Consider the following 25,503-nt stretch of genomic DNA (forward strand, 5'->3'; position numbering starts at 1 on the left):
GCACAACAGCTCTGTAGACTTCAGTTTGGTAGTTAGTCTAATATTCTCTTCTCCCATACTTTTCTTTGGAGCCTTCCAAACACTAAACTAGCGAGGAACAAAATTTAGGGCTAATCTAGCTGATAATCCCTAAAGCCTTTTTCCCCTTCCAGCCCACAGCCACAGATCCATGGAATTCAGGTGTATACACTAGATTAAAGATGTAATTAAAGAAGTTAAGGCAAAAAGTTAAAAACTTTCTTCATAGAATGAAAGTATCATGTGATTGGTAGTCTTTACTTAACTCAATTCTCAAGGGTAGACCTCAAGGCCCTTTTCCCTTCCTCTTTCTGTCTTCAGAGAGAGGAGGACACAGGTATTGAGTAAGATTTTTGAATTATTTCACCTGGGGCAGAAGAATATGATAAAGTTCTCTAAAGCTATCATGGATCCTATAAAATGCACACTGTAGCCCTCTCATTGGACTGGTTCCAGTAACCAAAGAGCAACACTCTTTCAATTTTCATGTTTCAAGGGAGGTATTTGAGAGGGGACTTACTGTGATAGAGAAGAATCCAGACTGAAATCTTCCACATGTACCCTAAAGACAGAGTAAACACATCAAAACAGAAGACATAGACACATCTACCAGCCTTCTCTGATAGAGACTGCTGGGAAAGTCGGACAAAAAGGTGTGAAATTACAGAAATGAGAAAAGAACACAAATACACAAAAACCTCGGGCCTATGTTGGTTAATGCCAAAGAGCCAGTTGCTGCCGTTTCTAGTTGCTAGATGGACATTCTCTTGAACCCAGGCCTAAATTTGCCTGTGCGTGGGCTTTTAGGACAAGTTTTGGAATTGGGGTTAAGATGTTCATATTTTTTGGGTTAAAATTGGATAAATCTGACCTCTCAATCTATGCTTTGAGACTCAATGAAAAAACAAAGTCCATCCCCACCTCATATGTTACAAGGTAGTGCATACACTTATTTTTCTCTCTTTTTCTTATTCCATCAGCCATGACATCCACCCATGAGGCATCTGGGCTAGAGGGAAACACTCTACAGTAGCTAGAGTCAGTTTGAGAAAGTTCAAGGCATAGTTAAGGGAGCAGAGATATCCTACAGCAGAGATCTTTAATCCTAAGGGAGCTTCATGAAGAGTCCAGGAAAGAATACACTTCTAAATCCCAGCATGAGTATTGAATAGCCTTGGTTACATGTATTCCCTTATCATCACTGGACTCTATGTATGAATCCACTCTCTGTGTGTGTCAGTGGAGAATTGTAATGTTCTGTTGTCTCCAGAAACAGGAAAGGAGTCCTGACTACTCTCTTTATGGTTAAATCATGAGAGTATATAGCACAAATATTTTCTTTGGAGGCATCTGTAAAGATTGTTGGTCCTTTAAGAGGAACCTTAGAAACCTTTTCTTCAAAAATCCATCGCCAATTATGTAGTAGCCGAGTTATATTTAATGAAGACCCATGTGCAAAATTTGGAGCGGTGGCCAATAAAATTTGCCATTTTGGGATGGTCTTACAGCATACATTAATTTGTGCATTAGTATAGAATATGTATATTTTTTCAGGACTTATCCCAGATAATTGTACTACTAAATGTAATGTTCTGTGTCTCTAGAAACTGCCACTCGCTCTCTGGGAGGAGATTTGCTGTCTCAACTCAATCCCAGACTCGACCCTTCTTCCTCCAGAGAGCTGTCCCAACTCTGTCCCAGAGAAGACTAACTCCTTGCTCAATGTTGTCTTCTTTTATCCTCCCAGAGAATGGGCGTGTGAGAACTCAAGGGCTTGTGGGAAAATTACTTCAACCAATGAACTTGCTCCTTTTAAAGGTTGCATAAATTCCTTTTCATATGAAACTCCTCCTCAGAAGTTCAAAGGGGTAAACTCCCCTTAAAGGCTGGAACCAAAGGTGTGAACTAGAGAATTGTTAAAGTACCACTTAGTACTTAGTAAGAACCTAACATCGACTTGATATTTTTTTTAATTTAATTTTTTTTTTTTTTTAATGAGGCATTTGCGCTTAATAGACTTGTCCAGGCTCACACAGCTAGGAGGTGTTAAGTGTCTGGTTGTTGTCCTTCATTTTTGAAGAGGACCAAAATGACATCCTCGCGTTAGAGTCAAGTTACAGTGTGTCAGACTGGCTGATCAGACCAATGTGAGCTCAGAATGCTCTGCCACAAATCGGACACAAAGAGTCCCTGTGAACATTTGGGACCTTCTTTAATCTTGCGCCTCTTGCATTTCCTTTGGGCTAATCCAATGCTGCTTTGCTCACAGAGCACAGCACTTCTCTGATGAGGGCACGCCATACTGGGCAGTTCTGTGCCAGTGTCTCCCGGGTTATACAATTGATTCTAAAGAGCATCCTTGCATTGCTTTTTCTGGCCACCTTGTCAGTGCTTTTTTTGGGCAAGCGAAATTTAGCATTCAAACAATGTGACTGGCCCAAATGAGATGTGCTCTCTGCAATAGAACTGAAATGCTTGGTCATTTAGTTCCAGAAGGGACCTCAGTATCTGGTATCTCATCTTGCTGGGTGATCAGTTCAGGTTCGTGGCCTGGTGCTAGGATATGGTCCAGGTTTCATAGGCATAACAAACAATGAGCTTTGCAGGTTGGGAGTCAGCCTAATCCCTCTCTTCTCCCATGCTCTTCTTTGGACCCTCCCAAACACTGAGCTAGCTCTGACAATGTGTATGTCAATCCCATTAGCAATGAGGTTACCCTGGAAAGTGTTCTGCCAAGATAAGAGAACTTATTCACGCATTCAAAACTTTTCCACCTGCTGCAACCAACAGTTCCACGTATGGATGCTGTGGTGCTGGCTGATGGAGGAGCTGTTTTCTCAAGTTAATTGTCAGGCTGAAATCAGCATAAGCAGCAGATAACTGATCCATACTTTGTTGTGTCTCAGCTTTGGAGGTTGCACTGAGCACACAATTATCTACAAACAAAAAATCATGCACCAGCATTCCTCTAGTTTTGGGCTGCAGCCTTTTCAAGTCGAAGAATTTACCTTCAGTACAGTGGCTGACTGTGATTCCATGTTTGTCCTCATTGAAGGCATTTGACAACATGGTAAATGTCTGAGATCATATTTGAACTCAGGCCCTCCTGACTCCAGGACCAGTGCTCCATCCTCTGTGCTTTCTAGTTGTGTTATGGGCCAGAACGTGAAACAAGGTGCTAAGTCACTGGAATTGATAGAGACAATGCTTATGTACTTAATCACATCTTTAGAGTTCACATCTTTAAAAGAGTTCACATATCAGAGTTCACACCTTTAGAGAGCCTATATAAGCTGGGAGCCTCAACTAGGATGGACTTTGGGAGATTCACAAGTCAGAAGCCCACAATCCCACTTTCTCAGAGGCAGAGGCAGATTCATTCCATTTTTCCTGGAAGCTGAAGGACAAACCTTTGGATTCCGAGACATTTGGAGGCAGCTCTTGGAACCAAGGAGAGAGATAGATCTCTATTAAAGCTAACTGGGCCCCAGGAAAAGAGACAAGATTTTGAAGGAGAAAAGAAAGGATTTGGACTTTAACTCCTGGCTGCATTTGGGGTGATTATTACACTGAACTGAAACGAAGGCTGCTCCCAGAGAACATTGTATTTTAGAAAAGAACATTACATAGTTGTCCCTAATAGAGAATTTGTAGGAGGCATAGCTTGAAGCTCTATATCTAAGATATATTTTGTCATCTTAGTTAATACTGCTGTTGAGTGGCAATTCTATTTATCTTTTGACTACTGACAGGAAAAACACTGGTTGGGGCTCATAAACTATTGTATTCTTATTTTAATAGGGATAGGCAACTGAAAGGTACACATAGAACCTGAAGGAGGCACTCCTCTGTACATTCAAAAAGCAAATTTGTATGTTCAAGTTGGAAGGAGTGTAGCTCACAGGGTAAGAGCAGATACAGTGGAGGTCTTGGTTAGCATGTATGGTAAACAACGTGGCCTTAATTAGCTTAGTCAACAATCACCCATGGTAAGTGAAAAGAATTCTAGATTTCTGAATCATGGATTTGACTCTATATGTAGATAAGTTATTTCCTCTCTTTGGATCTCAGTATAAAATGAATTGGTAGAATTAGATACTTTTAAAATCCCTTCTAGTTCTAAATCCTATAATCCTATGAAATTACCAGCTGTATGACTAAAGAAAGAAAAGGATGACTGTAAACTCCTTGAAGAAAGGCACTGTCTTTTGCCACTTTTTGTGTCCCTAGCACTTAGTAGGAGCTGACACATAGTAGGAGCCTAAAAAAAGGCTTTTTTTAAATGAATGAAAGGAAACTTTATGAAGTCTTGGTCCCATTCTTTTTGGGAATAACTCCCCAACCATAAACTCCCCTGCCAGCAGAATAACAGAATATACCTTATAATCTATCTAGTTAAATTCTCTCGGTTTACAAAAGAGGACCCTGAAGAACAGAGAGAAGTCATTTTTCCTTCATCATATAATTAATTGCTGGAAGACACAGGATCATAAATAAAGCCTTCTGACTCTTTTAGGGAAGAGTAGAATATAATAGAGCTGGTTTCTTAAATTTTTTCCAATTGTGACCCTGAGAAAATTTTTTTTGCCTGAGAAATTTTACATGACCCTGGTTCTACAGACATATAAAATAGGTATATAAATCAAACATTTATTAGGATAACCAGAATTTCATGATTCCCTATATTAACCTATGAGACCCTATAATGGAATCACCAACCACAGTTTAAGAAACTAGGCAATAGAGCACTGTACTGATTGGGTAGGGGCCAAGAAATGTGAGTTCAAGATCTGAGACTTCTGTGTAAATCCTCTCAAGATGATCAAAGAATTAAGAGAATTATAGAATGTTGGAGTTGGAAGATACTTTAGAGATTATTTAGTCTAGCCTCATTTTACAAAGGAAGAAACTGAAGTTTAATGAAGCGAAATAACTATTAGAGCCAGGACTTCAAACTAGATCTCTGAAAATCAAATGCAGTGAGACTTCAATTCTACAGTCTCATTTTCTCTACTTACAAAGAGGTTAGCTTATAAAGTATTTGAGGTTTTTCCTCACTTCTATTATGATCCTATTATTAAGGCTCTGTCATAATTTATTGCAAAATAAATAGCTATAGAGACAAAAAGGGACAAAAAGAGAGTTTAAGACAAATTCATACCAGTCTCACACTTTTCTCTATTTCTTACCCTAGATAGCAATCACTAAAACCCTATGACATCCTCAAATGGCAAAGAACATTCCATTATCTTCATCAGTCTGGACTAAGGCAGGAGAATGGCCTCAGGAATTGATGAAAAATCTTTATCTGCAAGGGTCAAAAAGATTTTTGTTGTGCCTTCTCAGGTTTTCAGACTACACAATGAACAGAATAACCCATGCCTCCAAACTCTTAGCCAATTGAGGTTTCACTATAAGTTTTACTATTGTCTTATGTGTATAACTTGTTAAAGTCACTTTCAGCTTCCAAAAACATTTGTTAAGTATCTACTATCTGGAAGGCACCATTCTAGGTGCTGGGGTTACAAAAACAAAAATAATGAAGCATTCCTTTCCTTCAAAGAACTGATAGAATAATTAGTAATAATAATAAAACCACAACCACAACAAGCTTTTTATATGGCACTTTAAGGTGTGCAAAATGTTTAATATCATCTCATATTATCCTCATAACAACTCTGCAGCAATAATACCATCCAGTTCTACAGATGAGGAAACTGAAACAGTTACTTCCTGGGCCCACAGCCCAGTAAGAGTTTGTGTCTAGATTTGAATAGTAACATAAAGGGCTGAAGTCATGCAAAAAAGGTGATAGCTGAGTTGTGGTTGGAGGAAGAAAAAGATTCTGAGAGGTAGAGGAAAGCAGGGAGTTATTAAAAGCGTGGAGGAGAGTTTGAAGGAAAGAGATGGAATACTGAATTCAGAAAATAGCAGTTCAGTTTTCCTGAAATATAGTATGTGGAGAGCAATTTAAAACAAAGCTAAAAAGGTATGTTGAAGCTACATTTTAGAAGACCTTCAGGGTTACACTGTATAGTTTGCATTTTCTTCTATTGGCAATAGAAGTCACTGAAGATGTTTGAAATGTAATAATGAATGTAAAATGTAAAAATGAAATGTAATAGACTGACCTGTGCCTTGGGAAGATTATTTTGACCGCAGTGTGAAGGATAGATTTAAGATGGGAGAAGCTGGAAGCCAGGAGATTAATGAAGAAGCTAGGAAAACAGCCCAAGATGGGAGGAAGAGCTAAACTAGGTGGGGACTGTGTGAATAGAGAGGAAGATAAGATACCAAAGATTTTTGGAGATAGATTTTTGAAGACATAGATATAGAATTGGAAGGGATTCTAGAATTCATCTAATTCCACCTTTCCATTTTACAAATAAGGAAATACGGTTCCGAAATACGGTTCAAACCTTTGCTCAAGGTCACAAAGGTTGTAGTGGTAACTCTGGCCTGGTGACTTCAGGACTCTTTGTATTACACACACTGCCTTTCTATAACAAGACTTAGTAATTAACCGAATATGTGGTGGGAGAGGGAAGAGTTAAGGATGACTAAAACTACAGAGAGCATGGGGATGTCTTGAAGGAAATAGGGAAATTTAGAAGAGACAGTTTTAGTGGAGGAGATAATGAGTTCTGCTTTGGACATATGGCATTTGAAATGTCAGTGGGACATTAAAGTGAAAATGTCCAGTAGGTGTTTTGTGAGGGAGATATGAACTTTAGGAAGGAAATTAATGCAGATATATAGATCTTTATAGAGGTGAGCCCAGGAACTAGTAAGTTTACCAAGGGAAACTGTAGAGAGAGAGAAGAAGAGAACCCCAAAGACAGAGTCCTAGGGGTTAGGTTCTCAGGAGATGGCACAGAACTCAGCAAAGGAGAATGAAAATCAAGACAGGTGGGTAGAGAAGCAGGATGAGAATAACAGGGCTGAGGTACCAGGGTCTCTAGGATAATATCCAGGAGGAAGAGTAGTTGATAACACTGAAAGATGTGGAAAGATTAGGAATAATGCAAATTGAGAAAAAGCTACTGGATTTAGCAGGGAAGAGAACTCTTGTAACTTTTGAGTGAACAACAGAATTAGTTGGAAGCCAAATCTCAAAGGGTAGAAAAATGACAAGGAATTAAAAAAGCGGAGGCTGTGAGTGAGATGTTTGACAAGACATTTATTGGTTCCTGACAACAGCTTTGAGTGAAGAGAAAGTGAGGTCCAAAAGGAGTGAAGGGACTGTATTATGATTTCCACACTCCATTCCATATTTACTAGAAAGCTAAATAACTGGTGGATAAGCCAACTTCATTGTTCTGACAGATTGTTCTGGGCTTACATGAAGAGAGTTCAAGCTTGAGGGCTTCTCAGAAATGTTTCTCTTTGACTCATTTTGCTCCTATCCAAATTTCCTAGGGATTTCAGAATATAATGTTGAGGTGTTGGGTAAAAGGACCACAGCTCCCATGAATGCACTCAAGCCAACAATATTGGACATAGACAGGACAGTCTATTTCATGCTACAAAAAAAAGTATTTATATGGTACCATATGTGCCAGGAAATGTGCTAATCTATTTTTACAAATATTATTTCATATTATTATATATAAGATAACATAATCATACATAATTAATAATATCAACATAATAATAATATAATATAGTTTCATTAAGAATTCTCAACTTATAAGCAATGCAGAAAAATACATAACATATAGGATCCAGTCATTATCAAGATACCCTCATTTTCTCCACCAGGGAGTTAGTTCCATTTTCCCCTTTAATCCCCAGCCTGAGAGTTCTGTCTTGAGGATTTACATTACTCTCGAAATGGAAGGGAATGGGTCTTCCTATTTCTGTGATTTATGTTAAAGTTGGAGACAATATTATGTCTCTACAGAAGCTAAAACATTATCCCAAGAGGCTCTGTTCTGAGTCGTGAAGGTAACCAGTAGGTAGTAACTAGTCCCTCCCCAGCTTCCCTCTCTCTCCCTCTGCCAAACCCAGCAGGGTTTCCAGCTTCACAGTCATGTTTCCTGGGTTCCTGCCTACATGAGTGGGTGAAGCTTAGCATCAGACACTGATTTAGTCAGTGTCACACAGGGAGAGACTAGGAAATCCTGAGTTAGCTTGTATGGGAGATATTCATGCCCTTTAGTAACAGAGGCTTTTCTGTACAAGTGGATAGAGCATAGGACCTCTAAGATCCAGATTCAGAGCCAGAAGGGACCTCAAAGACCACGTGGCTGTCTTTTCCATCTTACACACGAGGCAGCCCAGAAATTAAGGGTCTCAGCTAAGGTCACACAGATAGGAAGAGACAGACACAGGATATGGTCTCCTTACTTCAAACCCAGGGCTCTTTCCACTATTCTATGCAGTCTTAACCTTGAACTAGATGGCCTTTAAACCCAAATACTTGCCTTATGTCTTTCTACCTTTCTCCTGGTTCAGTTGTGAGCTGACATATCTTCCCCAGAGTTCTTGTGCCTGGGAGCTTGAGCTTGACTGTTGTGTGGTAGGGAGCCTAGCTGGTTCTGGTCCATCCCTCTCCCAGATCTGCTCCTGGACTTTCCAGGTCAGCTTTGTGGTCCTGCTGCTATGGGCTCTGGGGTTTCTGGACTGGGAACTGCCCTTGTTCTGCCCCCTGGATTCTATGCAAGACTTTGGGATCAAACTAAGACACTGATTTTCACTGCTGAGGAGTGAGGAGAAGCAGAGGGACAAAGGTCACCACCTCTGCATGGTGAGATCTGCTTTCAAGGGTCTTTTCTCCTGCTTCCTCTAGCAGCCCAAATTGCTCACATACACAAAGCATGGAAACTGACCACTTAAGTTAGGATTAACGTTTTAGAGGAACTGAATTCAACCCTTTATACTCTTGATAGCTAGAGGATTCTCTTTCTGATCAAACATCAGTAGAGAGCATAGCCTATTGTGAGCCATCCCAACTCTCTGCGGTTACTCCTTGTGATCAATTGTCTGCAATTGTGAGTTCCTAGCTGAGGTCGGAGTCTGTTTCCTCATGCATAAAAGGAAGAGGAGACTGGACTAGATCAGTGTTTCTAAAACAAATTGAGTCACAGAACACTTATAGGATGAAAATACCCTGGTTGTTCATTCATTTCTGACTCTTCATGATTCCATTTGAAATTTTCTTTGACAAAGATACTGGAGTGGTTTGCCATTTCTTTCTCCAGCTCATTTTACATATGAAGAAATTGAGGCAGAGTTAAGTAACTTGTCCAGAGTCACACAGCTAATAAATGTCTAAGGTTGGATTTGAACTCAAGCCTAGTACTCTATTTACCACCTAACTGCTCTGTAAAATATATTGGTGGAACCTATAAATAAATGCTAGTCATTGTGAGTAGTCTGGAAAAAAAAATAAAGTGTGGTAGTTAAATTTTAGATCGGGAAAGAAGAAATCAGCTCTATTTGTATTCTGAAAGCCTGTTTGTTGTATAAAAAAAACCCCAACATTTTTTGAAAAACTGATGGGTTAGAGGGTTGGTTTGTTCGATTATGCTTATGGGTTACAAAGAACTTTCTTCTTTCCAGTTGTAGGGATAGGAGAGAGAGAAATTAAGTTTCTATTAATTAAAAAGAACAATTAAAAACTGAGAGGTTGAGGCTGTTACAGAGGTGGAATGTCACAGACTTTCAAATGAGGTCACTGTATTGTTAATTTTATTTTGTTGTTTTACTTTGTTATTCTTGTTGAGCACAGTAATCTGTAAATGTCTGTAATATAAAAAGAATACCTTCATAAAAGTTATGTGGGACCATACTTTTCACAGTCTGTGATTTCACAGATTCACAGGGTTATCACACTGGGCAAACCCACTAAGATTATTTAGAGGTAGTTTGGAAAATAGAAGTCTAGAGATCTTTAAATTGCTAACTTGTTTTGACTTTTTGTACCTTTCCGATTCTACTCCCTCTTCCTTGTGACAGCCCTTTACATATCTGATCACTGCGATGACAATCTTTCCTTTTTTGAAGTCATCTTCACTCCAACAGCTTGAATGAGCTGTTGACATGTATTTGATTAAATGTGAAATTCATTTAACCTCAAAAGGAAATGTTCTCTCTTGGGAAAAGTGGTTTTGCACCATAAGAACTGAAACCACACAAACAGAAGATAAATGTTAGGGTTTCAAACTCACACAACATCTTAACTTATTGTGCCCTCTTTGTAGTTAATGTAGATAATATAGATGAAAATGATTTCTGATCAAGATTTGAAATAGAGTAAGACATTTGCCACAGGAAGTACAAAAGACGTGAGTCTGGAGACCTGAATTTGAATGTCACCTTTCCAACCTATAATAGAATCACAGGTAATCATTTAACCCAGGAGCACACTAGTAAATGTTTAGCCATCAACTCCTAGAGGAGAGGAAAGTATATATAACCTACTTTTAAGGTTAATCTTCACTAATAATATTTTATCTTTCACTTTCCTAAGTTCAGACAATTAGCAAAACAATAAATCAAGTTCTGATTTGTAGTATTTGCCAGTTTTTGAGGTGTTAATGCTCATACTAGACAAAGTTAGCAGCACAGTGGATAGAGCTGCAAGTCTGGAATCAGGAAGACCCGAGTTCGAAAGCAGCCTCAGACATTTACTAGCTGTGTGATCCTAGGCATATCACTTAATCCTGTTGTAAAGAGGGGATATAATATATGCACAACTTACCTCACAGGGTTGTGGGATAGACCCTGAAAACCCTCAAATATTTAGAGAAAAATGTGAATTTTTATTATGTTTGCTGATAAAGACAAATTCATATGAAGACTTTTTTGAAGTCCAAAAAACATTTCTTTCCTCCAGAAAATGTCTTTGGTTAATTAGCACCATGTATAAACTCAATGTAGCAACTACATCCTAGCAACTAAATACCAAATTTACAGCTTTCAATTCCTGGTGCAACTTTTAACTTATAATGTCCATGCTGGAATTAGTGTCAGAGAATATCTAATCCCTTCAAGTTGTTGATGAGAAATGAAATAATTTGTCTCTAGAGGCAGAGTCATTGGTGGCAAAGCCAAGGATCATAGACCATAGATTGAGAAGTCCTTAGTGTTTATCTTGTCCAGCACTCTCATTTTTGAGATGAAGTAATTGACATTGAGAGAAGTTAAGTGATTTGCCTGAGTTCACACAAGTAGGAAGTATCTGAGTGAAATATCAGAACTAGAACCAATGTATTCAAGAACCCAAATCTAGCTTTCTTTTTACTATACCCCACTGCTTCTGGACCTAAACCCCAGGATTCTGGCTTTCTGGTTTAAGGCTCTTCTCATTGTGCCAAGCTGTCCTTGTCTCATAGATATGGGATTCTATGATGTAGAGAAAGAGGACCATCATATCTCATGTAAAAATTGCCTTACTTTTTATCCTTAGAGATGGAAGGAAAAAGGTAAATAAAACATAATCTCAGATACTGGGCACACAGGTTATCTCAGGAATGTGTATAGATTAGTATACAGAATTATGCCTCAGGGAATCAAAGCAAGTGAGAACAGCTTAGTGTGCAGGATCCTAAAATAAGAAGTTTCAGAGGAAACAAATAATAAAGAGTTAAATAACTTCTCTCCTCCGCTATGGATGAGTGACTCCAGCCTGTAGCCCAACTGTTTATATCTTCTAAAAGCCTCCAGCCCCCATTAACCTCTTGCCATATCCGATTTTGAGAATACGACTTTCAAAGTACACAGGGAATGAATTTGAGACAAAGTGCTTGGGGGTTCTGTAAACACTGCCTAGATCTTCTCTCACTCAGCTCTCCCTTCCTTCACTGGACTAATGAATGGGTCAAGTATTATAGTTGTAGGAATATGGAACATAAAAGGCATTTTCTGAGTGAGAAAAAAATCCCAGCTCCTTCCAGTCCATATTCAAACAACTGTTTAGAACAAAAACTTGTTTGCAGTCCAGTTTTAACGAAGGTCTTGAACTCTGTGGCCCTCAGTCCTGTCCATCCTTCCAAACTGGATTCTACCTCCACCAACTCTATGTTACTTCAATTGTCTCGTTAAAATGTGAAATAACAGGTCTTGAAATTATTTATGATCCCTACTGTGAAAAGTCATAGAACTTAGTTTCTCCATTTATAAATTGATTGAACCAAGTTCAAAGGATCATAGATTTAGAGTTGCTAAGGACTTACAAGATCATCTTATCTTATCTCCATGACTTTAAATATGGTGGAACAGAGATTCAGAAATATGATGTGACTATCTAAAGAAAAGTATTAAGCAGAAAAACTGGGATGTCAACCTAGATCCTCTGGCTCCAAATTTGGCACTTCATGGTCCTTTAGCTCTGTCTAATTTTGTGATTCAATAAGATGAATAACACTAATATTCTTTACCTAGCATAAATTAGGACTTGTCTTAGGGGAATGAGCAAGGAACTACCTCTTGGGACTAGAGAGGCTGTATGATATGCTGTATGATAATAACCCCTCACATTTGTATCTATCTATATTTATATATCTATATATTTTTAACATATATTTTTGAAGTGAGATAGATGAACACTGAGGTCATCTCCAACTTTAACATTTTGTGCTTCTGAGATATACATGAACAAATATTATCTGAACAATTGTATGATGTAGTAGGGTAGGTATTAATATCCCCATTTTATAGATGTGGAAACTACAGCCATGAGCCATATGATCTGCCCACATTCACAAAGTGATTCAGCATCAGATCCAAGACTAGACTCCAAGGGATCTTGTGCTCTTTCCTTGGCATTATGCTCAGCCTGTTGGTCTGATAATAACACTAAGTCCCAGGGGTTAGATGGAGAGTTAGACCTTTTATGGCACATTGACATATGTTCTTTTACTTGATCCTCACAATAGCCCCAAGGGGGAGATAGGCAGGTTATCCTTGTCTCCACTTGACAGATGAGTGAACTGAGGCTCCAAGAAGTCATTTGTCCAGAATCACCTTGCTAGTTAGTGGCAGAGCTGGTTCTTGGACTCAGGTGTCCAGTTTTCTATTGATGTCTCTTTCCATCATGACTAAGAAAACCATCCTCTCTCTTTCAGAGAGATTATTAACCGTCACACAGAAAGCCATATTGAAGAACTTCCTTCTTACTTGACACTCACCAGATGGCTAGTGCTATCTTTTCCAGGGCCAGTCCAATTGAATGCAGAACAGGCAGCAATTTACATGTGGCCACTAAATTGGGGGGGTACCAAAAGTTCTAGTAGCCTCAAGTATCTTTCTCCATTAATTTCTCAAAGTTCTACCACTTATTTTCTTTCTAAAACATGACCTTTTGGAATTTCTACAATAAGTTTCACTATGAATTAAGAGGCAAAAGAAAGAGATAATTCATCATCTCAGTTTGGTTGGGGAGAGAAGATTTGCACAAGAAGACTGGTTCCCTCTCTTTTGGAAGCTCCTTGAAGTTAGAGTCTATGCCTTATCTCATTTCAAAGCTTTGTAATTATAATAGCAACTCACATTTATATAGTATTTAAAGATTTGCAAAGCTATTTACAATGTCTCATTTGTAGAATCCAGCAAGGTGCCATTTACACATTGGAGTTTAATAAATGCTAGAATTAATTAAGAAGAAAACAATAGTGGATATTTATGAGTTAGTGTGTGTCTGGTGAGAAAGTTAATGTAGTGAGGCTTGGAATTTTTGTCCAGGCTCTGCCATATAAAACAGACTATATATTCTTGAATAAATTATTTTTTCTTCTTTGAATCTTGATTTCTCTACATGTAAAAGGACGACAATAGACTACAGAATCTTTAAAATTCCTTCTAGCTCTAACATTCTGTGAATCTCAACTGTGTAAGTTCAGAGGAGAAAAGGATTATTGTGGGTTGTAGGGTAATCAGGAAGGGCTTCATAAGAGTTGAATCTAGGGGAATAGCACATCTATCTAAATGCTATGGTTAAAATCATTGACCTCTGAGACTGATATCTCATCATATATTACTCTGCGTCTGAATTCAATACCCAAACATTAGAGAAGGTCATACATTATATACTAATGAAGACTTCACAGAATTCAGATATGTTGGGTTTTGTAGCAGCTTACAAGAAGAGAAACATGTTCTGCCCTAGTTCCCCAGGCTGTCTGGTTCTCCCAGAACTCATAATTTTAGGCAGCATCTAGTCATGAGAAGTTCTCCTCTCTACCTGAAGAAGTTCAGTGTGGGTCACAACTAGAATTGGTCTAGAATTGTGATAAATGTAACTAGAATTGTGACAACCTACCTCACTGATAATTTAATTGTGAACTAGAATTGTGATGTTTTACCTTGTTGACTTCCCACCTCAGTGTTGACATCCTACCTCATTGGCATCTAACCTCTTTGGCTTATTATCTCCTTGAGTATGACTTTAATGAATGGGTTGAACACTTGGGCCACTGTTGAGCCTAGTTCTCATTGTCATACTTCTGTTTACTGATCTGCTGCTTTGTACCTCCTTGGGCATAACACTTTGTCATCTCATGGATCAAGTGAACTATAGCTGGTGCTAAAAGTTTAGCTTGATGAGATGTGCGGTTCCCGCAAAACAAGAGAAGGGAATTGTAAGGGCCCTTTAAATGGGCGGCCACAGTGTAACAGGAGATTGAGTGGCCCGGAAGTAATAATCTGTGGATATTAGGACTGCCCTTTGATGGATTCTTGACCACAGTGAGATAGCTTTGTAATGGGTGACGGCTCTCTCGCTGGTTGGCTGTGTGTGTGACCTCACAGGCCCTTTATAAGCCCACTGCAGACAGCAGTCGCTCTCTTTAACCTGGCTCCCTAGTCTGGGTGGCTAAGCTGAGATGGATAGCCCAGAGAGGTAAGGATTTTGGTAGTGAACACGTGGGTCTTCTGACCAGGTGTTCACTAGGGAACCAACAAGTCAGGGTGACAGTCAGGGCATTATGTAAGTTGGTATAATAAAGGCTTTTAAGATTACACGTGGCTGTTCTTGAGTGTGCTACGGTTATTAAACTATAGATTCAAGAGATCGTGGCCAGAGACCTTTGAAGGCCTCAGAGGAGGCGAGCCAGATAAAATCATTACTGCAAAGGTCAGTGGTCAAAGGTACTCTGTTGGGCCGCGGACAGACTAGTAATTGTAACTGCCAGGAGGGCATGTAACAGGTTACCTGTGAAGCTGAGCTTGAGATCTGCCCTGCCTGCAGAGGCCATTTGGAACTTAGATAGCAGGCTTGAAGCAGTTGCTTATACAGAAGGCACCCACAATGCCAGGAAACCAGTCTTTCAACTCCACAATTATCCCCATATATAAGTGAGGCATTTGGGTGGGACACAAGCTTGCTGTTTTCACCCTGGCTGCCTCCTTTTTTAAGGAAGGATGGAATTTATCTTTATGTCTTGCCTAGATGGTTTCCTGATCAGGCCTCCCTATCTTGATTCTTCCTCCCCTCCTCCATGCTTTCAGATTCTGCTTCTTAAACTTTCTTTATCACAACGCTTCCCTTGGCCAAGAACCTTCAATGACTTGCTCATTGCATCATTTACATTATTAGTCTGCCATTTAATTACTGTCACTCCCCCACATAACCTCCCTATATATCCAATCTCAACTCACCTGTTCCTCTAACAAATGTCCTCAATTCCAGACAAGCTGGTCTCCCGCTCACCCACTCCCACCCCATTCCTTATACTAAGCTCATTCCTATCTTCACATATTTGTTCATCTATTCTGTCAGCATGGAATGACCTCCTCCTTTCTAATAAAATTTTAAAAATAATTCTTTCCAATAAATTCTAATAAAATCAATCCCATCTATTATGGCTCTAACTCCACATTCTCTGTAAAACCCTCCTGGACTATTCCCACCCTAAGTAATGTAGAATTGGAACCAACCTAATCCTTGAATTTAATTTTAATCAACAAACATTAAGTAGTTCTATATGTAAAGCAATATACTAAGTATTGGAGATACAAATATGAAAAATAACTTCCTCCCCACACTCATGGGATTTATAATCTATAAATTTTAAATATGTCATTCAAATGCAAAATATTCCTGTTTTCTAACTTAATAAAAACTTCTTTAGTGCTAGGGACTTTTTTTCTTTTTAAATTCTCCCTATCTATAGAGGCAGCATGACTAGGAGATAAACTACAGGTCTTGGAGTTGGGAACCAGGTTCAAAACCAACTTCTGATATTTACTAACTGGGTGATCTTTGGCAAGTCACTTAACTTCTATTTGCCTTTGGCATTTCCCCTAGGATTTTTCTACTGAGTCATGGATTCAGTCATGGACTTGCTGTTATCAGTATTGGTGGGAGGACTTTCTATACTAAGAGTTGACATACTGAATTAATTAAGATATCTTTTGCATATTCTCAAAGCTAAACTAAAATTCTTCTTCCATTGTAGCATGCAGGTAATCCTGGGTTTACCATAGCTATGTTACTATGGTGGTCCAAACTGATCAAGAGGAGGAGGTTTGATTGTAGGATTGGCCACTGACTGAACATATCATCAGAGAAACTTTTATAAGACAAAAGTACAAAAACATTCATCACCAGAAGGATGATCACTAGAGAGTGTTTTTGACTATAGCAACTAACTGTTATGTGTTATCAAATATCTTTGATAAAGAACATAAGAATATTATGATAAGAACATGATATCCAAGATACTGAAAGAAGTAACAAAAATATGTAAAACCAAGAGCCATTACCACATTGACCACATGCATTGTAATCACTGAACATAACTCACTGAACTTCTATTAAATCTGCATCAGTAGAGAGAGTATCCACATTTATGGAACAGACACAGATTAATCCATTAATCTTTGCCTACCTCAGTTTTTCCATCTGTAAAAAGTGGGATAACAATATCGCCAACTTTCCAGGGTTTTTCTGAGGAGCAAATGAGATTACAAAGCAGATTGCAACTTTAAAGTACTATATAAATGGTAATTATTATCATTATTCATTGAAAGAAAAAACTACTACCCTTATAGAACTCAAAGTTTTTTTGGGAGATAAGACTCTTAAATCCAGGGACTTGATCACTTTGTGACACTGTCCCATTTGGAAATATTGGGGATCTAGATGAAGGATATTCTTCCTCAGTTTTATATGCCATTAGAACTATTCTTGTAACTTCTTAATAAGAAAATATGAATAGGCATTCAAATCAAGGACTAGATGGTAAGCTATGAGAATTAAGGAAGCAGACTAAAGAATAATCAAGAAATGATTTCTTGGAGAGATGAGGTTGGTGCCGACATGGCAAGTTCTCCTTTTGGCCCTACATCCTCCTTTCTCTAGCACTACACTGGGGAGAAGTCCTTGAGACCTTCAAAAATGGCCCTGGAAGTGATAGGTGTAGTGGAGAAGGAATAAGAATTTATGTAGTACTTATGTGCCAAGCTCTGTGTGAAGCTCTTTACAGCATTATCTCATCTCTGCAGAAGTATAACCACAGGATTTGAGTTACTCCATTTCTAGATTTAATAAGTGATTTCTTCACAACCCTATAAGAGAAATGATGAGTTGGCTAGAAAAGTAACAGCAGCAGGATTCGAACCTAAGTTTCCTGACAGGCCACTGCCTGTTCCACCTTGTCATGCTGCAGGCAATTTGATTTCAATTCTTCTGAAGGTCTTTTAGTTTCTGCACGGTAATCTGAGAAGCCCATTCCATTCATGAAGTGGCATTCAAAGAATGAAATCCAAGAATCCCGGTAGGGGTAGGATGTTTGAGAAGGAAATTCTGCCTTTGCTACTGTCCATCTACTGTGTGATACAGGCAATTACTTAATCTCCTCTGTTACTTCATCTGCCCCCAAAGAGCACAGTTTCTCGTGGGGCTTCTCTCTCTCTGGGCAGCTGTGAGGGTCAGATGATCTCTCCACCACTTTGAGAAGTGGTAGAGAGTCCTGTTGTAAGACAGAGGGACGTTAGGATCATGTAGGTTGTGAAAGGGAGGCCAGCAGGACACCCTGGGTTGCTACACTACCCTCAGTGATACCATCTGTTTTGGGCACAAATCAGCTTCCTGGCCGCTGTGGGAGAAGCAGTAATGACTCTCCACCCCTCACTCCAACCTCCAGAGCTGTGAAAGGTCATTGGCCTCCTCCCTGAGTGGAACTTGGACCAGTCTTTGCATCCGGAGATGGTCCAATGCCCATCTATCTTCCTGAAGTGTCTGTGACGGTGGCCCAGCAGGAGAAGTAGAGCACAGGAGACTTCGTGGCTATGTAAGGGAGCCAGTGAGATGTCCAGAAGGGCACCGAGGGATGAGAACCAGGAGATTTGGCTTCTAGTGCCCATCTATTATGTAATTTTGAGCAATTCCTATTGCTTCACAGCCTCAGTTTTCTCATCTGAAAAATGGTAATGAATCCTTGATTTGCCTACTACTCTAGAAGGGTTGGCATGAGAAAATAGATTCAAAAGTGCTTTATAGACTGAAAAAATCTTATAAATTATAAAATGGTGCAAATGTATCTCCCAGGCCATTGTGTCTTCTAGTCTGCCTATGAAGGAGTTTGGGAATTCCAAAAGGATTCCAGAGAGGCAGGGGACTGTCACTGTCTGCCAGGGAAAAGTATCCCCTGCAAATCTGACCTGACAGGCTGAGCTTTTCGTGTAGATTGTTCTGCTCCCTTGGCAGCTACTCCCCCCTCTCCCTAATATCCTCAATCTGTCACATGTGCTCAGTGTTAGCTAGGGGCTCTGATTCAGCCTTGAACCACTCCTCATCTGCTCTGAGCTACATCCTTCCCTTTAGAGTAAAGCACTTACTGGCCTCCCAAGCAATGCAATGCAGTGAAAGTCTACTTTCCTTCTCTGAACCTTAGTTCCTTCCTCTGTAAAATCAGCATAACCATTCCCGCATTGCCTTTCTTCCAGAGCTATAGGCAGGATCAAAACACATTATGGATGTGAGTGAAAGCATACAAAGAAGAAATTGTGATTATCATGAGAGGTGTCTAGGAGTTGCTCTAAGGGATTTGGTAACAATAAGGTCTGTTAAAAGGGATCCAAAGAGAGAGAGAAAAGGCAAGTACACCTCCTCCCCACCTGCATACAACCCCCTTTAAGTCTTCCCGGAAGGCAAAGAAGAGTTAAATCTCCTCCCTCCCACCCCCCATCCCCATTGCAATTGCCTGGCATCCTCCATGCAAAAGCTTCTTCCCACGGTGACTAATTTGCATGGGATGGGCTAGTACCAGCCCCCAAAGCCCCATGCTCCTTTGGCACTGGGAGATGGGGGGTGGTGGGTGGGTGGAAGGAAAGCTGGAGCCCAAGAAGTGGGAAGGAGGATGGCCCTAACAGGCCCCCCTACCCCAGGGCAACGGGAAGTGTATTCCTTGCAGCTCCCACTGCACCTCCTTTTCCCTTTCCTAGATGCTTCCTTCAGGTGGGACACTGATTTTATCTGTGTGCTAAGGCAAAGATGAAATGGCACGGCCCCTTCCATAGGGTCTCCTCGGAGGATGGCTCTGTCGAGTCTTTCCTCACGCTGGCTTAGAGCATCCTCTGACAAACTGGTCCCTACAGCACCTGGCTCTTAGGCTGCACCATGTAGGATTTCCATCCCCCTTCGCTCCTACCAGAGAGGACCCCCTTTCTCCCTCCCACCTGCCGTGCTTCCGTGGCCTCCCTCAGTCCAAGTGCCCACTCAGCGATACCTCTGGCCGATGTCGCTGCCCTGGGAGCCCATCCTGTGGGCCGGCAGCAGGGGGCTGACCCCGTAGGGTTCTTCTCCCGGGGTGGTTGCCTGGCCAGCTTTGCTCTCTGACGGGGAATTCTTCAGCTTCGATCGCGCCATTCTGCCCGGCTCTTTCGTCCCTCCCCAACTCTCCTGCGGAGGGAGGGGCACTGCTGCGCGTAGCTCAGGGCTGCTGGTGCATACCATCCTGTGCCTGGCTCTCCTCCCTTCATTCTGCCAAGCAATGGAACAGCCCTGTCTGTCCCGGGTGGAGGGCTCCTTTCAGAAGGGAAGGAGGGATGGAGGGAAAATCCAAAGATGCTCTATGATGAATATGAAACGGCAGAGAATCTTTCCTTGAAGCATCCCTCTTTTCGTGGAAATCAGACTCTCCTTTTTCCAGGGCTGTCCTTAGATGACTCCATGGTGAATATTTTTCTCTCCTAGTGCACAATTAAGGATAGGATCACAGCGTCATAGGATTTTAGACCTAGAAGGTACGTGGGAAATCATCTAGTCCACTGGCTTCATTTTACAGATAAGGAAGCTGAGACCAGGAGCAGTAATTTCTTTGTTCAAGGTCACAAAGATAGTAGAGAATGCTGGTGTTTATGCAGTCTTAGAATCCAGCCCCCTGTATGTCTGGTCCCCACCCAGGTCTAATTCAGGGTAAGAATCCAAGACTCCTGAAATTAAATAATATGAATTCAGTCATAAAGTTACAGACTGCCAGACTTAGAATACCAAGGATCGTGTATCCCAATCTCCTCACTTTACAAATAAGGAAACTGATTCCTAGAAAGCTGAGGTTCTGTGACCTGTATCTTATATAGTTGGTTAACTGAAGAGTTGAGACAAAAACTCAAATCTCTGAGATTAGAAAGTTTTTTCTCTTAAACTAAGTTTTATTAAGGATCTAAGACTGCACAATATCTTTAAGTCATGACTTCAAGAGCATGAAAGGTCTATAATGAACCATTGATACTCTTTCACCTATATCCCCTTTTCATGAACATCATTTGTAGGTGAAAAAGGCTGAGTGGAAGTATGGCCAGAAATAAGTGAGGGTAATTGCTATGACTGATTCTTCATGAATAATAGACACCAAGAAAAAAAAAGAGAGAAATTAATGACAATATCTTTCTTTATAATTCAGCTTTAGTTTCAAACTTGCTCCTCCTCTCGTTTTGCTTTTCTGTTCTTTTTCCCCACATCCCTGGAAACATTAGACACACCTTCAATGATGATGAATGTTAACAGAACCCCAGCTGAACAAAGGTTTAGGACTCTTTCAGCATGACTCAGCCCCAGGGTCTGTGATCAGGGAACAGCTTCTCTTTAGTCTAGGGGATGAAATTACTCCACCCATTGGGCAGTATTTATTCACACTTCCCCAGAAAATAGTCCACTATTCTTAAATATTAACAACTACTACAAACAGAATCTTCTATAGTCCTTTCTTCTAGTCACTTTTCTTGTCAGTGTCTTGCCAACATTAATTTATTTATATAATTCATTTATTTAAAAAAATGTTTAGTACAGTAGTTGGCATTTAATAGGTACCTAATAAAGATTTGTTGTTTGACCTGATTAATCTTACAGACATGTATTAAATGCTATTCTAAATGTTGAAAGCCATAAAGTTTAGTAATGATGTGGAGCTTATAGTTCAGTAGGAGAAATACTGAAAAAAGGCAAATAAGTATAATACCGAATATAACAAAATAGGTGTATTCCATGTACATCAGAGAGGCAGGTGCCTAGCAGTGCAAAGGAAAAGAGCATAATTAATGGGGGAATAGGGCATCTGTGGACTATTAATGGGGTAGGTGGCAATCAAGTACAAAAGTGCTGAAGTGGACAGAGCACCAGACCTGAAGAAAGGAATACAAGTACACATCTTAGACTTGTGAGAACAAAATGTGATGCTATTTGTAATGAGCTTTGCAAATTTTAAAGCTCATAAATACTGTTGATACATGACCGATGATACTGATGGTCATAACCAACGAGGGACAAAGCTGTGGACTATTAATGGGGTAGGTGGCCATCAAGTACAAAAGTGCTGAAGTGGACAGAGCACCAGACCTGAAGAAAGGAATACAAGTACAAATCTTAGACTTGTGAGAACAAAATGTGATGCTATTTGTAAGGAGCTTTGCAAATTTTAAAGCTCATAAATACTGTTGATACATGACCAATGATACTGATGGTCATAACCAACGAGGGACAAAGCATCAAGATATACATTCCTTCTCTTACTTCCACTTAGTAGGGAGATGATGCTACTCAAATTATTGTTTGTAAAATGAAGATCTCACAGGGGATTAGGATTCTGAATGGCAGTGATCATTGGCTAAGGATAGAAGGGAGGAGAATGGATTTGTAGGAGATGGGCATAAGTTGGTACAGACCCTATGGTTTCCCATAATATGGTAGAAAGATCATTGCACCAAGAGTAAGAGAACCAAGATCAAGTACCAGCTATATGGGATTGAGAAGTCATTCAACATCCCTTAGCTTCAGCTTCCTCACCTGTAAGATGATGGAGTTGGGATTTTTTTTTTTAACAAATTGAGAAATATTTAACAAAATAAATAAAATATAATAAATATAGATGGCATTATATTTTAAAACTAAGTCAATATGTGTCCCACAGGGATCTTCATGTATAGGTTAATGGCCCCATTTCTAGTTGAGTTTGATGTCACTGGTCTGGACCAGGTAAAGGACACTGGGAATTGTTTTATATATTTATATCTATACATACATTTATATATACATATATATACACACACATAATCTATATCTATATACATACAAACATGTATGAATGCATATATTTTAATAATTACTTAAATAAAATACTTAAAAATGTTTATTTGGTATTTTATTTTATACATTTAATATATTATTCTTAAAGGAGTCCATAGGTTTCACCAGATTGTTTCAGGGTCCATAACACAAAAAAGGTTAATCTCTGTTTTCAATAATCTAGGACTTCTTCCATTTCTGACATTCTATGATAATGTGATGTATGTGTATATACATGTGCTCACTAGATTAACTCCTGATTTCAACTAATTTTCTTGTGTTTTAACTTCCTTTTTTATGAAGGGGGTACTCAGGAAAAAATTAAATCCCCTTTGCCAATCCCAATACCTCTTGAGATAGCAGAGAGAGCTCTGGGCCTGGGATAAGAAATTCAAATCCTATCTTAGACACCTACTAATTGTGTGATTCTGGGCAAATCACTTAAACCTATTTGGCACCAGTATTCTCAAGTGTAAAAATGTTGTGAGAATCAAATAATTCACTTAATAAATGCTTATTTAAGCTGAATTTAAATTTTGTTCCAGACAGTTATTATCTGTGTGATCTTGGGCAAATCACTTGACCTTTGTCAGGTCTCAGTTTCCTTAGCTGTAAAAATGGAATAATCACAGTACCTACTTCCTAGAATTTTGTGAGAATCAAATGAGTGCCTGGTACATAGTAGGCTTTTAAATACTTATATTTCTCCTCTGGGCTGGGCAAGATCCTAGAGACCATAGTTACCCTGCAACCCCCAGAGGTGGCTTTGTCTCAGGACAGGCACTGATTTGATCCTAGGTTTTAATTTCTTCAATATTTTTGGGGAAAAAATTGACCCTAAGTCCATGGCTGCAGGAAGTCTTGAAATCTATGAGCACTGGAAAAGCGTATGACTGGGCTATGGCATATCTCTGTAAGACCTGGCCCAGTGCCCATTGCTTCCCCCTTTCCCGAGAGAGGGATGCATTTCATAGCCAGTCAGCTGCTTCTGCTACTTTCCTGAAGCAAACCACTCTCCAGCTCAGTGAAGGCTGGACGACTGCTAGGGGAATTATCCTAAGGAGAAAATCTGATCATCATTCTCCCCCATTCAGTTAAATTGGTTGACTCCTTATCATTTCCTGGATCAAGTAGAAAATCCTCAGTCTGGCAATCAAATCCTTCTTTTGCAATTTTCTTACATCTTTCTTTTCATTATGTATCCTGTGACCCAGTGACATCTACCTCCTTGCTGTTCCATGCAGAAGACACTCCTATAAACTCTGATCATCTTACTGAGTGGTTCACATCCCTGGAAAACTCTCCTTCCTCCTCCTCAGCTCCTGGCTTCATTTTATTGTTGCTATTAGATTGTTTTAATCATGTCCAACTAACTTTTCCTTGACCTCATTTGGGGTTTTCTTGGCAGATACTGAAGTGGTTTTGCCATTTCCTTCTCCAACTCATTTTACAGATGAGAAAACTGAAACAAACAGGGTAAAGTGATTTGCCCAGAGTCACATAGTAAGTGTCTGAGACCAGATTTAAGCTTAGGAAGATGGCTCTCCCTGACTCTAGGCACTTTATTCACAATGCTATCTGGCTGCCCTCCTGGCTTTTTTAGGTTTCCCATCTTTCTAACAAGCCTTTCTAAATCCTCCTAAATGCTAGTGCCTTCTCTCCTTTCAAGCTCCTAGTAGACTGTAATTTTGCTATCAACCTGAGCAAAAGAATCATTGGATTTAGACTCTAAAAATTCTCAGAATCAGTGATTCTTTTGCTCTGGTTAACAGTAAAATTCTACTATCTACATCTCCTGACATACCACCTACTTGTCTGGGGTATAGATTCCTCAATTGTATTTATTTGTCCAGGTAAGCTTAGTGATGGAACTTCTAAGGGTTTTTAGGATTAGTGCATGTAAAATAAAATAAAAAATGCCTCTTCTAAGCAGCTGTCTCTAACCTCTCCTCCCCTCTCCCCTGGACAGAAATCAGCACCCATTGGTTTAAATTTCCATAATATTTTGTTTGAATGTTTCTCTTTCATATTTTCCACCTTCTTCCCTGTAGCATGTGAGATAGTGTGAGATAATGGCTAACAAGTGGTCCTTGAAGACAGGAAGACCTAAATACAAGTTCTACGTTTATACCCTACTGACTGGGTAACTGTCACTTCACCTATGAGTGTGTCAGATACCATAAAACTACAAATCAGAAGGTTCAAACCAAATTTGTTTTGTAGTTCTGTAGTGTATATACCAATTAACACAGATTTAGAGCTGGAAGGGACATTGTAGGACATCTAGTGTGATTCAATTATTTTACAGATGAGGAAACTGAGGTCCAGATTATGTGAATTTCCCAAAATCACATAGGTAATAAATAAACACCAGGATCTGTACTAAAATAGACTGTGAGTTCTTTGAGAACAGATACAGAGCCTTACTAATCTTTATCTCTACCTAGCACTTAGCACAGGCCTTACACACAATAAGTTAATGAAAAAAAATTAATCGAATTGATTAAAAAAAGACAAAGAAGAAATTACATACATATTCATAAATAGATGAACAATGAACGTGTACAAACGTATGTCAATTCGGTTCAGCAGAATAAACAAATTAACAATCAACATTTTGAACAAGTATTAAATCAGCATTCTTTTGTCAAGAGCACTGGTGAATTCTAGCTCCTACTTTGCTCAAGTCAGGTTGGCTTCCACTGGCATCTCAATTGTTAAAATTCGAGGTAATGATAATTAACTTTGTTTCAAGAATTTTGTTGTATTTCTTCAGTGATAATTGGAGACAAAAATTGAGTTCAAAAGCAGGGCTGGGGAAATCAGAGCATTTGGGCTCAGATTTCACTTCTTTGATTTATTCTCTGTATACTTCTCTCTAGACCTCAGTCTTCCCATCTATAAAATCAGAAAAACAGAATAGAATTTTTCTGTTTCCTTCCAATTCTAAAATTCTGATTCTTGGCATAATACTTTGT

At 39.4% G+C, this 25,503-nt stretch overlaps 1 protein-coding gene across 4 annotated transcripts in view; it reads right to left on the reverse strand.

Annotated features, from left to right (window-relative positions):
* KCNT1 (potassium sodium-activated channel subfamily T member 1) overlaps positions 1-25,503 on the reverse strand; it is a 220,413-nt gene that overhangs the window by 113,694 nt on the left and 81,216 nt on the right. The window contains exon 1 of one of the 4 annotated variants that reach the window (XM_074294125.1): positions 19,692-19,960. The exons of the other annotated variants lie outside the window; for them this stretch is intronic. Within the exon in view, the coding sequence (XP_074150226.1) occupies positions 19,692-19,918 (227 nt within the window). The 5' untranslated portion in view covers positions 19,919-19,960. Of the gene's footprint in view, positions 1-19,691; positions 19,961-25,503 lie in introns of those variants that run through there. 4 annotated transcript variants of the gene reach the window in all.

The sequence above is a fragment of the Sminthopsis crassicaudata genome, chromosome 2 (genome assembly GCF_048593235.1).
Source record: "Sminthopsis crassicaudata isolate SCR6 chromosome 2, ASM4859323v1, whole genome shotgun sequence".
Lineage (NCBI taxonomy): Eukaryota > Metazoa > Chordata > Mammalia > Dasyuromorphia > Dasyuridae > Sminthopsis > Sminthopsis crassicaudata.